Source organism: Saprolegnia parasitica (genome assembly GCF_000151545.1).
Source record: "Saprolegnia parasitica CBS 223.65 unplaced genomic scaffold supercont2.9, whole genome shotgun sequence".
NCBI lineage: Eukaryota > Oomycota > Saprolegniomycetes > Saprolegniales > Saprolegniaceae > Saprolegnia > Saprolegnia parasitica.
In genome coordinates this window covers 414,687-427,527 of record NW_012156403.1, presented here as the reverse complement: position 1 = coordinate 427,527, position 12,841 = coordinate 414,687, and the positions used below count along the sequence as shown (strand labels likewise).

Here is a 12,841-nt window from a genome sequence, read left to right as displayed (position 1 = left end):
ACGATTGCGGCCTCGGCCTCCGTGCACGACGAGCCCGTTGGCGGCCACACGATGAACGCCGTCGTTCAGATGACGCTCGTGCAGGCGGTGGACGCGACAAGTGCTGCCTGCGACGTTGTGGTGCGCGTGCAGGCCGAGCGGTTATCGGGACCGGCGTCGCCCCAGAAGACAAGGAAGCGATCCTTGTCAGCGTCGGACGCGGCCGCGGCGCTCAAGCGTCTCCGCACGGGCTAAGTCGCGCCTAGCACCCGACGTATGTAGCTTTAGCCACGACGTTCTTGTCGTACGAATACGCTGGACGAGCCGCGCGCATCGATGCTCGTCCACCGCCACTCTTTTTCCCGCGCGCGATGTAAGCTTAGCCGTTGTAGACCCGTCGTTTTACCAGCAGACACCGTTGAACTATAGATATGTTGAATCTACTTGGATGGACATTGTTTCTTGCGGTGTCTTCGTGTCCTGCGATCCATGACCATGGACAAGGCAGCTGGACAAGGCGAGAGGCTGGACGATTGATTGGATGAGTCGCAGGGCCGTGTGCCCAGCATGGGTGCGTTGTGCTGGCCACTGGACGCACACTACAGTGTATGCTGTTCAATTAGTAGCGTCCGATGGCAGCTCCTTCAAGCGAACGCAAAGAAAAGGCGCACCCAATGCTGGAGCTCATTTGGCCACAGTGGGCAGCGGAAGATTGCACTGCAGAGAATGATAGTGGCAGCACAACAACACAACACGACCTTTCCGCGGGCCAGTCTTGCATTGCAATCGCTTGTGATTGGCCAAAAAGCCGCCAATCCGACGGTCGCTTTCACAAACGATGACGACGCTGGTCGACCTCGTCGTCGAGTTCCTCGAAGTCGGGGTCCACGAATTCATGTAGTGCCCCCTACCCGGCCCTGTCGCTGACGCACCTTGTGTCTGTAGCTACGGCTGGCAAGTCTACCCACCAGGTGCGGCAATCTAGTGTCGTTGCCCGCCCTCACGTTTTCCTCTAGAGCTCTTCGAGCGCTGTCAAAAGTACAGCGTGCCCGTGCACGCATGCCGTCATCCCGCGCTTGGCGAGTACATTCACACGATGCTTGAGAGCTGCCGCGCGTGGATCAGGGACGGCCGATTGGAGAAGCTTCACGTTGCAATTCTCGCTGCGTCGGGCGAGGTCCTCGACACGTGCGTCTTCGAGGTCGGTGTCCTCGCCAGCACCAAGGGTGAGCTACCGCTTGTGGCGATTGAAGAGGCCTTCCGTAAGGCGCTCGTACACATTGCGTCGGCGCCGGCGGTAGCGGTCGCACCAGCAGGCACGCCGTTCACCAAGTCGTTTCGCTTGTACGTCGATACGTATGAGGAGAGCGCGGTGCCCGAGACAAGGGTCCAGGAAGAGCTTCAAAATTCGTGGGTGCTTGCGCCAGACGAGCCGCACGTGCCGGGTCGGGCGCTGTACCCAATAGCGTCGACAGCGTCTGCGCTTCCCTTGCGCCTCAACGTCTACGTCGTCCAAGAGCCGCGGCTGCAATTGACGGGCGAGGCCAGTAGTACGGCAACGACGCCGTGATGTAGCATTACGTGCACGAAACAATCCAGCCAAGTTGAACTTTGCGGTAATACTGTGTACGTACAGTGTAAAAGACACTGTACTGGGAGGAAGACAGCGCGTGGCGACGTACGGTACCGGAGGGTAGTAGCAGTAGCACGCTTTTGCACCGGCGATTTCTTTTCTGGGTGGCTGCCCGAGCCCCATAAAGCCACATCGCGATGCCTTGCTCAAGATATCGCGACGGCTACCCGCACCCATGCCGCAACCAGCCAGTGTACCGTACAGAATCTGATTTGCCAGAACGTTGCTGGTGACCTGCAACGCGATCCTCAACAATTGAGCAACATCAGCAGACTGCGGAATGTTGAGCACTTTATCGCAAAGCGCAATCGATCTACGCACCCAAATCCCAGCGCTTGCGCGGTCTGCATTTCAACAACCACAATCCCTTACAGTGTATTCGTTGCCCGCTGCTTTGGCTCGGCGTTGGCTGAGAAGAGCAGTTCGCACCGTGCAGCTGACTGCATGCACAACCCAAGCTCCAAGCTTGGCAGGGCATGTTGGACGAAGATCGGTCCGCCGAGCGCCTGTCGAAAGTTGATCTGTCCCAATACTGGTACCGGTAGTCATGCTAGCTCTGATGGAGTCGACGCCCTCACCACTGGTGAGGGCGTCGGCTCGGGAAGGAAAGGGCAGCACGTTGCAACAGCCGCGCTTTTGCGATTGTCTACCCAACGGTGCGTTCGACAAAACGCTGGGTCCCATTTGCGCGGGTAACGGTTGAGCAACCGGATGACAGAAGAGCTACCTACCACGATTCCATCCGCCCGTTGGAGCTCAGGCCTACAGCGTGTGGCTGCAGCGATGAGCTTCGCGAGTGTGTCGGCCGTGTACGAGGGCCCACACCTGGCGTCGCTTGACGGATTCGCGTCGTGGAGAGCGACGTTCTTGGATGCTGCGGGCGACCTGCGCCTCGACAAGTACTACACGGAGCCCGACTATGAGGATGCGATCTTGTCCAACCTCGTCTCACCGGCCAAGACCCACCTCTTGACGAGCCGCGCCGAGTGCGCCGAGCCCGCGGTGCCCAGCAGGCTGAGTGCCCGTAAATGGGAAAAGAAGATGCAACACCGCGAGGCCCGCGTGCAGGAGCGAGTCGCGCTGGCCCTGGGAAAGGAAGCCGCGCACTTGAAGTGCCGTGCGGCGCGCATCGCCCGCCTGTACCTTCTCTCTGCATTGGGCCCACCGCTGCGCTCTGAAGCCAGCGCCCTCGCGAGCCCTAGCGCGATCTGGTCTTGGCTCAACGCCAAGTTCTGCGGGGACACAATGCATGCGACGAGCACGGGGCTGGTTCGCCAGCTGCAGTGCGCCATGCAGATCCAGCTCGAGCGCGACGAGGACCCTGTGGTGTTCTTTGAGCGCTTTGAGATCGCAGCCAACGCGTACGTTGTGCCGTATCTGGCCGCTTGCGGTGGTGCCAGGGATACGACGCAGACGTACGCAGACGTGGTTGGCGACCGCTTCCGCGTCGCGCTGCTTGCCAACGCGCTGCCACCGTATTTGAGAGACATGTTTGAGCAGTGGCAAGCAGGCTTTGCGCACTGGGACTACACGCGCATCAAGCAGCATGTCATGAGCCAACTGGAAACGGTGCCTCGTAGTCCACCGCAGGAGCAAGTGCAGGAGGAGCTGCTTGCCAAGAAGGAGCCGAGCTGCAGCTACTGCCACTCGACGAGGCATTCAGACGCGACGTGCGTGCAGCGCACCAAGGCGAGCCCGCGAGATCAGCTGCCGGCTCTCAAACGCCGCAGACAGACCGCCGACGAGTCAACGCGGATCAAGGCCGAGGGATGCGAGCTGGTCATATCCATCGCCGACTCATCCGACGACGGCGCTGCGCGTGCACATTCATGGCAACGTTAAACGAAGAGGTAAACGGGTTCGAGTCGTCGCGAGCAGCAGCCAAGCGCCAACTCAAACAGCAACGCGCCATCGCGCTCTAGCACATCGGCTGACGCGAGGCAAGCGTCCAGTGGATCAGCAAGCCAACGTCGCAACGCCGAGGAATTGCTCATGAGACTTTAACTTGTTTGAAGATGGCTGGCAGCGGCTGTTCCAGTTCATCGCAGCTCATGCAGGATAGAAACGTGGTTTCTTTCTGGCCCCGCGACAGCGCATCGCATCGTTGGCAGGTTGAATTCAATTATGTCATTTTTGGGTTGGACGCACGTTCGCTGGTTGGGCGAAACCTGTTTAAACAGGTTTATTGACCTCTGCACGCTGATTCGTCAATGTCGACCAATGGCATCGCGGTCACAGGCCAACGAAATCCACGGGATGCCAACGCCAATGCTGCTTGCGGACATCGACGACTTTGAGACGTGGAACGTCGGCTTCCTCGACGCGGCCGAAGAGCTCAACCTCCATGAGTACTACACGACCAAGGACTACGAGGACCCCGACCTCGCCGACTACATCTCGCCGGCCAAGATGCACCTCATCACGACCAACGCCGAGTTTGCCGAGCCGTATTTGCACCCCAAAGAGACCACAGCCGCGTACGAGGAGGCGCTCCACCGACGAAAGAGCCTTGTCAACGACCGCATCACGGTTGCTGTCCTGGCCGAGTGCGCGGCGATCAAGGCGCGCACGGCTCGGCGCGCCGCGCAGCACCTGCGCTCGGCGCTTAGTCCGCGCCTCCGCGACTGCCTGCGTACATTGCACAGTCCATACGACATGTGGGAGGCACTGCGCCAGAAGAGCACGGACGCCACCCGAGACAGCGACCTCGTCGAGCTATTCGACCGCGTTTTGTCGGTGCAGGACGATCGGCACGAGTCGGCGGGCGCCTTTTGTAGCCGGTTGGAAGACGCCATCGACCGCTATATTATGGCGCTCTTTCGACCAATGGTGGCATCAGCAGAGCGCGATGCAGTCGTCGATCGGCTCCGAGCGACGTTCCTCGCGCAGGCGGTCGGAGCCCGCTTTCAAGACACCTTGCGCGACTGGCGGCGCGGCAATCCGTCGTGGGACTATGGGAGTCTGAAGCAATGGGTTCACACACACTGGCGCCTTCCTCCGCCGCTCCAAGCCTCCGAGGACGTTGGGTTCCTGAGCCGACATCCACACAAAAGGAGCCGCGTCCACGACAGCAATGCGGACGACGACAACACGTCGTCACCGCCTGCGAAAGCGACGCGCCGCGAGACGCATCTCTCGACCGCATCCGAAACGAGCGAAGGCGAGCGCGAAGATGACGAGGATAGCAGCCACAACAACGACGACGACGACGACCAGGATCAAGGCCACGTTTGGATCGCCGAGACCGCCCATTCACAAGCTCATTTCGATTGGTAGGTGGACCGACAGCGAGTGTATGCGACTCGTGGAGCTCGTCGCAAAGCACGGGCGACAGTGGGCGAAAGTACTCCGGAAGGGCGTTGCGAATAAGATGCTGCACCCGAGCCGAACCATGGACGGCATTCGGGTAGATTGCGATGCAACGGCGACGATGACAGTAACATGTCCTATGTGCAGAGCAAGTACAGGAAAATGTGCAACCTCGACCCGTCCTTGAAGGCGCAATCGTCGAATGCCTACTACTCGGCCGCCGAGATCGCCTTTCTCGAAAAGGCCCTCGTCAAGTACGGCAATGACGCGCCTCGAATCGCGGCCAAGGCGCGAGCCAGATGCGTTTTGCCTGGTCGCACACTTGAAAGCATCCAGGTAATTCTGCTACCTCTCCAGCAGTTGCTGACGTTTGATGACGATGATGTAGAAAAAGATCAAGCGAATGCTCGCGGAGACGACACCCCAAACAATCAAGAGCCAAACCATCATCTAGTCGACGTGCACAGCCTTTTGCTTTTCGACTTGGATGCGACATTGCCTCATATTGCTTGCTACTACATGTCGTCGTTGTGTCGTGGGCGAAGACGACGTCAAGCTTGGGCCACCCCGCACACACGACCGAGGTCCGTTAAGGCCCACTTTGTAATTCATTGTATTTGTGTGTCGGTTTGCACATGGACTCGGAATGTTCCGACTCGGACTGCTTGCGCTGAGATTCCTCTTGACGAGCTAGAGATTTCATGTTAACCAGATGACTGTCAGTTGCCCTCGAAGAGAATAAATTCGTTTTCCCTTGGCCTCACAAAGCACGCATCAAAGGCACGTGGCGCAAGGTGTACGCGGGCGCGTCACAAAATTACACTTACCGACAAGAGCTTTGGCAGTCACTTGGAAGGCGTCTATCTGAGATACCGAGAAAAACGCGTCCATGGCGATATTTACCCTCTACAAAGGTCCGTTTTTCTACTTTGACGCCTGTTTGGACGCGTTATATGTTTAAACACCTGGGCCGACGAACGATCTTGGATGCGAACGTTGTTGTTGCAATCTTCTTCTTTGACCATGGCAGGGTACCTTGGCCCTGTACTCGCCGCCCGGCACGAGTTCCTAACATGGCAGCCGGCGTTCTTGGCCGCCGCCAGCATGCGCGGGCTCGACGCGTACTTTACGACACCCAACTACCGCGACGGGACCCTCGCCGGTCGCATCTCGGTCGCTCAGATGGACGCCTTTCAAGTGACAGCCGATGCGAGCATTCTCGAGGTGTCGCCCGACCTTCGTCGCTCCGAGCGCCGCAACGCCGAGCTCCGTCGCGCGTGTCTTCGGGATGAGTACGTCAAGGAGTCGGTGCGGCGCGCGTGCTCTGCGCTCCATGCCACCGAGGTGCACGCTGCAATCCAGCTGCTGCTCGCTGCTGTCGACGACGCGATCTTCAACGAGTTGCTGCACGGGGCCAGCGGACCGTACGACATGTGGGCTCGACTTTGTGCCCATGGTTGCAGCCCGGAGAGTCTTGCAGTCGGCCTCGGTACCATGCTTGCACTGCGCTACGAGGACCGCGAAGCGCCGCTGGCCTTTTTGCGCGCTTGGAGGCGGCGACGGAGCAGTACGCACAGTCCCTTCTCTGGCGGTCGTTTGCCAAAGCCCACTGCAGCGCTGACCCGAGCTTCGACGCTGCCGTGCTGGACTTGACCAAGATCCTGATGCTCGCACGCGCATGGCCCGTCGACGTGACGAGCTCGTTCGAGCAGACCAAGCCTCTCTCGTACGAGCTGCTCAAGCAGCAAATGATGGCGCACCTTGAGGGCGAGTATTGCTTCTACTGCCACTCCAAGGCGCATGCCGACGCCGTGTGCCACCGCCTTGCGCAGGCGCGTCACAGGAGCCGCGTGCGGGCCGGGTACATGCTGCCCAGCGACACGAGATATCCGTCGCTGAGCGACGGTCCGTACCTTCAAATGTCGACGCGCCGCTTCTGCACAGCCTGCCAGTCGACACGCCACGAAGAAGGTCACTGCCCTCGCAGCGACACACTGCTGGAGGCAGCCCACCACGGGTCGGCGATGAAAGCCGAAGACGGCGGCGTCTTGCACGAAGACAACAGCAGCGAGCACGACGTGCAAGACAATACGGCTGCTGCCCGACCACCAGCTGTACACGACCGAACGCTGTCGTCCGAGAGCACTTGGTACGAGGAGCCGGTGCTGACAGACATGGCAACCTTCCCGCAATGGAAAGCCGCGTTCCTCGCGCGCGCCGACTCGCACTTCTACGTCGAGTTCTACACAATGGCCGACGCGGAGGCCGACCACAAGCTCGTCACTCCCGCCGAGCTGCGCGAGATGAACGCAAGTGCTCTGGCCGCCGAGCCGTCTCTGCCGCCTCGGGCAACGATCGCCGACCACGACATGCGTACACGTCAACGCCTTCGCCACGTGCACGGACTGTTGCAAGCGAAACGAGCCGCCAACACAAGCGCGGTCAGCCACGAGGCCGCGGCGTACCTTCGATCTGCCGTCGACGCATCGCTCCACGGCCTCTTTGCCGACGATGCGTCGCCCTTCGACATGTGGCAAAACCTCGTCGGCAGCTACTGCGTCAGCAACCACGGCAGTAAAACGGCGTTGCTCGAGCACTTGGCAGCGATGACGTACTCACCAAAGTGCAATGTCGCGCTCTTCCTTGAGCGGCTCGAGGCGGCTGTCGCACGCTACGCTGCGCTCGCGCTTCCACCGGCGTCGAGCACGCGCGCCGCGCTGTATGCGAGCGTCGTGGATGGCCTCCAGACGTCCTTCTTGGTGCGCGCGTTGCAGAGCCACTTGAGCGGCGACCTTGCCGCGTGGCTCGTCGATGTGCCCACCGGTAACTTTGCGTACTTGAAGTGCTGCCTCCTCACACACGCCACGACACGTGATCGGTCTCTGCTCGACACACGCGCCAACGACTTGGAAGAGGATGCCATTTTGTTGCCTCCGGCAGCTACGGCGCTGGCGGCCGCGTATGGCTCGACGACGCAGGAAGACGCTTTGAAAGCCAAGAATCCGCACCCAGAGAGTGGCCGTCTGGTCGGTCCAGCGATGCAACTTGAAGATGCCGACGCGACGACGTCACAGAATCCGCCACCCGCGATGACCCCGCCTCTGCGTGGTGCGTGCGCATCGAGCCCATTTGAAGCGCACGTACAAGCAATCGAGATTGACCGTGATCCGCCCATCACCCCAGCTAGTACTCCTCCGACGACAATGTACGACACGATCTCGATCCGGCGATCTGGTCGAGCATAACGAATCGCGTAGCCACATCACGTGCACGTACTGCCGTGGGTTCTATCACGTCGACGCGGTGTGCAAGCGCTTGGCGCTGGCGGTGCGCGACAAGATTGTTCGCAGCGGGTATACCCTCCCGGACGGCGTGGCGTTTCCAGTGTATACCAGTGACAGCCTCGTCGAGGAAGATCGCCGCTTCTGCACCTACTGCCAGTCCACACGCCACTTTGACATGAAGTGCAAGGAGCGCGCCAAGGACAAGAAAACAAAGTGCTTGCGTCGTGGCTACGTGGCGCCGACCAAAGCCGGACCGCCGCTCGCCCCACCGGCGCAGACGACAACGAAGACAGCCAGAAAGCGCCAACGCGCCGGCAGCGGCCCCGACGACGAGACGTGCAACGAGTAGAGCTGTGCTAAGACGCAGGATACACGTCCTACTGACCGCGCTTGCATAGAGCGTGGTCGACCGAGGAGACGGCGGCGCTCGAACGCTTGGTCCAGACGCACGGACGGGACTGGGACTGCGTGCTAACTGCGGGCCATCAAGACAAGACGCTCTCTCCGAGCCGCACGACACGCAGTGTCCGGGTACGGTCCCGACCTCGTTTCTTGCATGCATGCTGCTGATGTCTCTGCCTAGACCCGTGTGCGCTGGCTCGACGAGCAGCGACGCCGGTCGGTCGCGGACGCTGGCGACGTGGATACCTGTAGCTACAACGTACCCCACGTGATTGTTTAATGCATTGTCTTCCTAGCTTCCTCTAAGTAGCACCTTGTGCAGGTGGCACGCCACGCGCGAGGTGCGATGACGTGGCGGCGGAGGCGGCGGGCATCCGGATACGGGACCAACCTGGTTCGTCCGGATGCGACGCAAGATCGCAAAATGGAACGCCAGCCGTACACGGGCCCGCGGCTCGGGAGCTGGTCGGCCTTTCCGCAGTGGAAGGCGGGCTTCATGGCCGCGATGGCGTCCGTGCATCTCTCGCAGTACTTCCTCAAGCCGCAGTTCGAGGACCTGCTGCTCGTGTCGCCGGCGCTCGTGCAACGCCTCCGCGACGAGGCCGAGCGCGCCGAGCCCATCGTGGCTCCGATGTTGAATGGGACCAAACGCGAGATGGCGACGCACGATCGGATGCTGCGCGTGCATGCGCGACTCGAGGAAGCGATCCAGAATGAAGTCGCCTGCCACCGCGCCGAAGCAGAGCACCGCGCGCGGCTGTATTTGATCTCGGCACTCGACACCGCCCTCGTCGACATCATGCAGGCCGCGCCGACCGTGTTCGACGCGTGGCTCTTCTTACACGTGAAGAGCCTCATGCCAAACTTGACACAGCAAGTCCACGACGTTTCCGAGCTGCTAGAACGCAGCACCGACGACGTTGCACCCCTTGAAGGGCCCATGGACAAGTCTCTGCAGGACCTTTTGGCGATGCGCGGGGCGGCAGATTCCAATGCCTGGTTTCACGCTATCGTCAATCGACTCAAGGTGACGCTCTCGACCCACGCGGGTGCCGACGACACGTCATGCATCCACGCCCCGTCCTTTCTGCCTTCTCACACCTTTGAGCGCATGCCGCGTGCTGCCCATGCACCGCCAGGTGCCAGCTTGATGCGTCACCCGCTACAGCCTCTTGGGAGCCCACTGCGCTTGCAGCGATACCGTACGCTGCGAACCTCGCCGGCCGTCGGGAACGCGCGAGCCAGCTCCAAGAAGGAGTCACCGCAACACAGCTTTCTTCACGTCCCCGCCAAGCTCCTGCACTACAAGACCCAGATCGAGAACGTTGTCGAGGTGGCGAACCTGACGGCGTAAGACTGTCTCGGAGGACCACTACGACCGCGATTGACTCTGGTGCGTAGACGCATCGCGTGGTCGCCCAAAGAACCAAGGCGCTCACCAAGCTCATGGCCGCGCACGGCCACAACTGGGCCGCAATCTTGGCCGAGGGTCATGCGACAAAGGTGCTCCTGCCGTGCCGAACGAGCAAGTCTCTCCAGGTAATACTCCGCGGCCAAATGATAATGCTCGATGAGGATCCAAGATTGACGTCTCTTGATAGAAGAAATTTTATCGCATGACGCGCCACGGAGCCAGCTAAGCGCCGCGCATCGATATGGCTTCATTTAACACGCACGCTTTGGCCTGCCGATGTTAAAGTCGTGCATGTTTATCTTGATTCTGGGAGGGTCAACCCCTTACTACTACACGTAGTACTACGGAAAACCTAACCGTGCCAGGGTCGGTCATCAAGTAAACCCATTAAAACGTCGAGGCATGGAAACGCCTGCAGGTAAAACAGGTAAAACGCGTTCAAACAGATGGCGCTTGTCCTATTGGTTGGAAGCGAAACAAGATCCGCATGATTGCGTATGCTGGGCCGCGGCTTGGCGACGCGGCCGAGATCGCCGCCTGGACGACGCAGTTTCTGGACGCAGCGGCGGCCATTGGCCTCGACAAGTACTTTACCATCGGCGACTACACCGACGCGAGCGCGGCGCTGCGTGTGTCGCAGGCCAAGCACCACCTCATCGCGAGCAAGGCCGAGGCGATGGAGCCCGAGGTGCCATCGGGTCTCTCGGCGTCCGCCCACAGGCATGCGACGCAGGTCCGACGCACCCGCGTCCAGGACCGCATTGACGCGGCGCTGGCCAAGGAGGCGCTCGCGATCGGTGCGCGCGACCGGCGGGCTGCCGAGCGCTACCTTCTCTCCGCCGTCGACCCGCGCTGGCACGCAACGCTCAAGGCCGAGTGCGGTCCGTACGCCAAGTGGAAACGCCTCCTCGCAATGCGTAGCACGACGTCGCCTCATATCCCGGCGCTCCTCGACGCCATGAGCATCACGATGCATACTGATGAGGACTGGGGCACCTTCTCGCGCCGCTTGAACGGTCCCGTGACCACATACATCGACAGCATCATCGCCGCAGGCGTCGCCGCCGCCCAAGACGACGCGGAAGCCATTGCCTACAGTCGCAGCGTCGGCGACAAGCTCCGGTGCATGCTGTTGGCGCACGCGATGCCTCCTGGGATGCTGGACGATAGCTACCACAACACCGTGCAGTGGAGCTACGAGTCATTCCAGCAGGACCTACAAGCACAATGGACAAGTCGTACCGAAACGCGGGACGAAGACGACGAGAACGCGCTTCTCTATGGTGGCGGCGCGTATTCCTCGACCGACGACGCCGATGGCCGAGATGCGACCACCGTCGTCGTCCACGACACGGAGGACGAACCCATGTCGAATGACGCAGCATCGTCACCGCGCGACTCCCCGACGCACCGACGCGCCAAGAAGCAGAAGAAGAAGAAGAAGAAGAAGACGGCCAAGCTCTACTGCACATACTGTCACTCGAAGAAGCACTCGGACGCGAGCTGCTTCTACCTCGCGATCGCGTACCGCGACAAGATTGTGCGCGAGGGGTACACGCGTCCGCATGGCGTGCCGATCCCGCAGCTCTCAGACGACCTCGTCGAGAGCAAGCGACGCTTCTGCACCTACTGCCACAGCACCAAGCACAACGACATCGCCTGCCCCCAGCTCTTCGACGACGTGCACAGCGGCAGTGTCCGGACCGGGTACGCGGATCCGGACGGGCAGCTCATGCCGACGCCTGCACGTGTCAAGGCCGACGAGAGCGAGCAGACGCCCGACACCATTGAGCCCAAGAAGGAGCTTATCGCTGCTAGCTTGGTCCCGCCAACTGCCCAAGACGAAATGACCGAGGACGTTGAGCCGAGCGAGGATGACCACCAAGCGAATGTCGCGATGGACGTAGAGGAGGAGGACGATGAGGATGATGAGGATGATGACGTCGTCATCACGCATGTGCTGGAAGCAAGGTCGTCATCTCTCGTTTGAGCATACGAGATCGAATCGTGCTCACCGGAGGTTGTGTAGAAGCAACAAATGGAGTGCGGCCGAGTGCCTCCATCTCGTCGCGCTTGTGGACGAGCTCGGCTCGGCTTGGGGCACCGTCGTCTCAAGAGGCATCACCGAGAAGACGCTGCTACCATCACGGACCCCTTGCGCTGTGAGGGTACCCACACCGTCGATGCCCAAGAGCTTGGTTCCATACAGTTGATATAGGATCAGTATGCAAGGCTCGTCCAGCGTGGCCTCGCCAAGAAGGCAGCCGCCGCGCGGCCCGCCACGCGCGGCGGGAAGTTTACGCCGGCGGAACTTGCCTTTCTGCGCACAACGTATGCCAAGTACGGCAACCGATTCGGCGCCATTCACAGCAACGGCCAAGCGCAAGGCCTCTTTGTATCGCGCACCGTCGCCGATATCAAGGTAGTACATACCAGCCCCTCCTGCAACGCCTTCCTAACACCAACTGACGACGGATCGCTTAGAACAAGATCTACCGCAAACGAGCTGCGTGGGCCGCCACCGAATACTTGACGTCCTCCGAGTAACACACGTCAATTCGCATGCTACTTTATCTGCCGCTCAGTTCTGATGGCAGTTCTTGGTCGCATCTCCAGCATCCCCTCAAGGACCGGCTTGTTTATTCGCATGTCCGCCTCGTGATGGGCTCGTTGCGGCTGCTGCTGGCAGAGGCACTATTAATATTTAGATTTAGCCCTAGTGCTCTACAACGACAACGTACGACACAGCAAGACCTTGTACCACGTCGTTTCAGGCAGGTCATCATCGGCCATCGCGTGCAGGACGCCACGTGTGCGCGG

General features: G+C 60.5%; 5 protein-coding genes across 5 annotated transcripts in view; all 5 read left to right on the top strand.

The window, feature by feature from the left end:
* SPRG_19519 (hypothetical protein) overlaps positions 1-234 on the top strand; it is a gene marked incomplete at both ends in the record, with an annotated part of 660 nt that extends 426 nt beyond the window's left edge. The window contains one exon of the mRNA XM_012342380.1: positions 102-234. Coding sequence (XP_012197770.1) covers positions 102-234 — 133 coding nt within the window. The remainder of the gene's footprint in view (positions 1-101) is intronic.
* A 583-nt stretch (positions 235-817) lies between these two features.
* Positions 818-1,549, top strand: SPRG_03617 (hypothetical protein; the record flags this gene model as incomplete). Its single annotated transcript, XM_012342195.1, has 3 exons — positions 818-876; positions 925-950; positions 996-1,549. The coding sequence occupies 3 exons, from the start codon at positions 818-820 to the stop codon at positions 1,547-1,549; spliced, it is 639 nt and encodes a 212-aa protein (XP_012197585.1).
* Positions 1,550-2,395: 846 nt separating this feature from the next.
* On the top strand, positions 2,396-5,382 carry SPRG_03616 (hypothetical protein; the record flags this gene model as incomplete). The annotated part of the gene is made up of 5 exons (XM_012342194.1): positions 2,396-3,391; positions 3,851-4,840; positions 4,923-5,018; positions 5,069-5,257; positions 5,310-5,382. 5 exons carry the CDS (start codon positions 2,396-2,398, stop codon positions 5,373-5,375), a joined length of 2,337 nt encoding a protein of 778 aa, XP_012197584.1. The 3' UTR covers positions 5,376-5,382.
* A 643-nt stretch (positions 5,383-6,025) lies between these two features.
* SPRG_03615 (hypothetical protein) lies at positions 6,026-8,554 on the top strand (the record flags this gene model as incomplete). Its single annotated transcript, XM_012342193.1, has 3 exons — positions 6,026-6,345; positions 6,447-8,126; positions 8,179-8,554. The coding sequence occupies 3 exons, from the start codon at positions 6,026-6,028 to the stop codon at positions 8,552-8,554; spliced, it is 2,376 nt and encodes a 791-aa protein (XP_012197583.1).
* A 477-nt stretch (positions 8,555-9,031) lies between these two features.
* On the top strand, positions 9,032-12,606 carry SPRG_03614 (hypothetical protein; the record flags this gene model as incomplete). The annotated part of the gene is made up of 7 exons (XM_012342192.1): positions 9,032-9,940; positions 10,009-10,146; positions 10,494-11,143; positions 11,192-11,992; positions 12,051-12,189; positions 12,240-12,443; positions 12,506-12,606. The coding sequence occupies 7 exons, from the start codon at positions 9,032-9,034 to the stop codon at positions 12,566-12,568; spliced, it is 2,904 nt and encodes a 967-aa protein (XP_012197582.1). The 3' UTR covers positions 12,569-12,606.
* Positions 12,607-12,841: the final 235 nt, after the last annotated feature.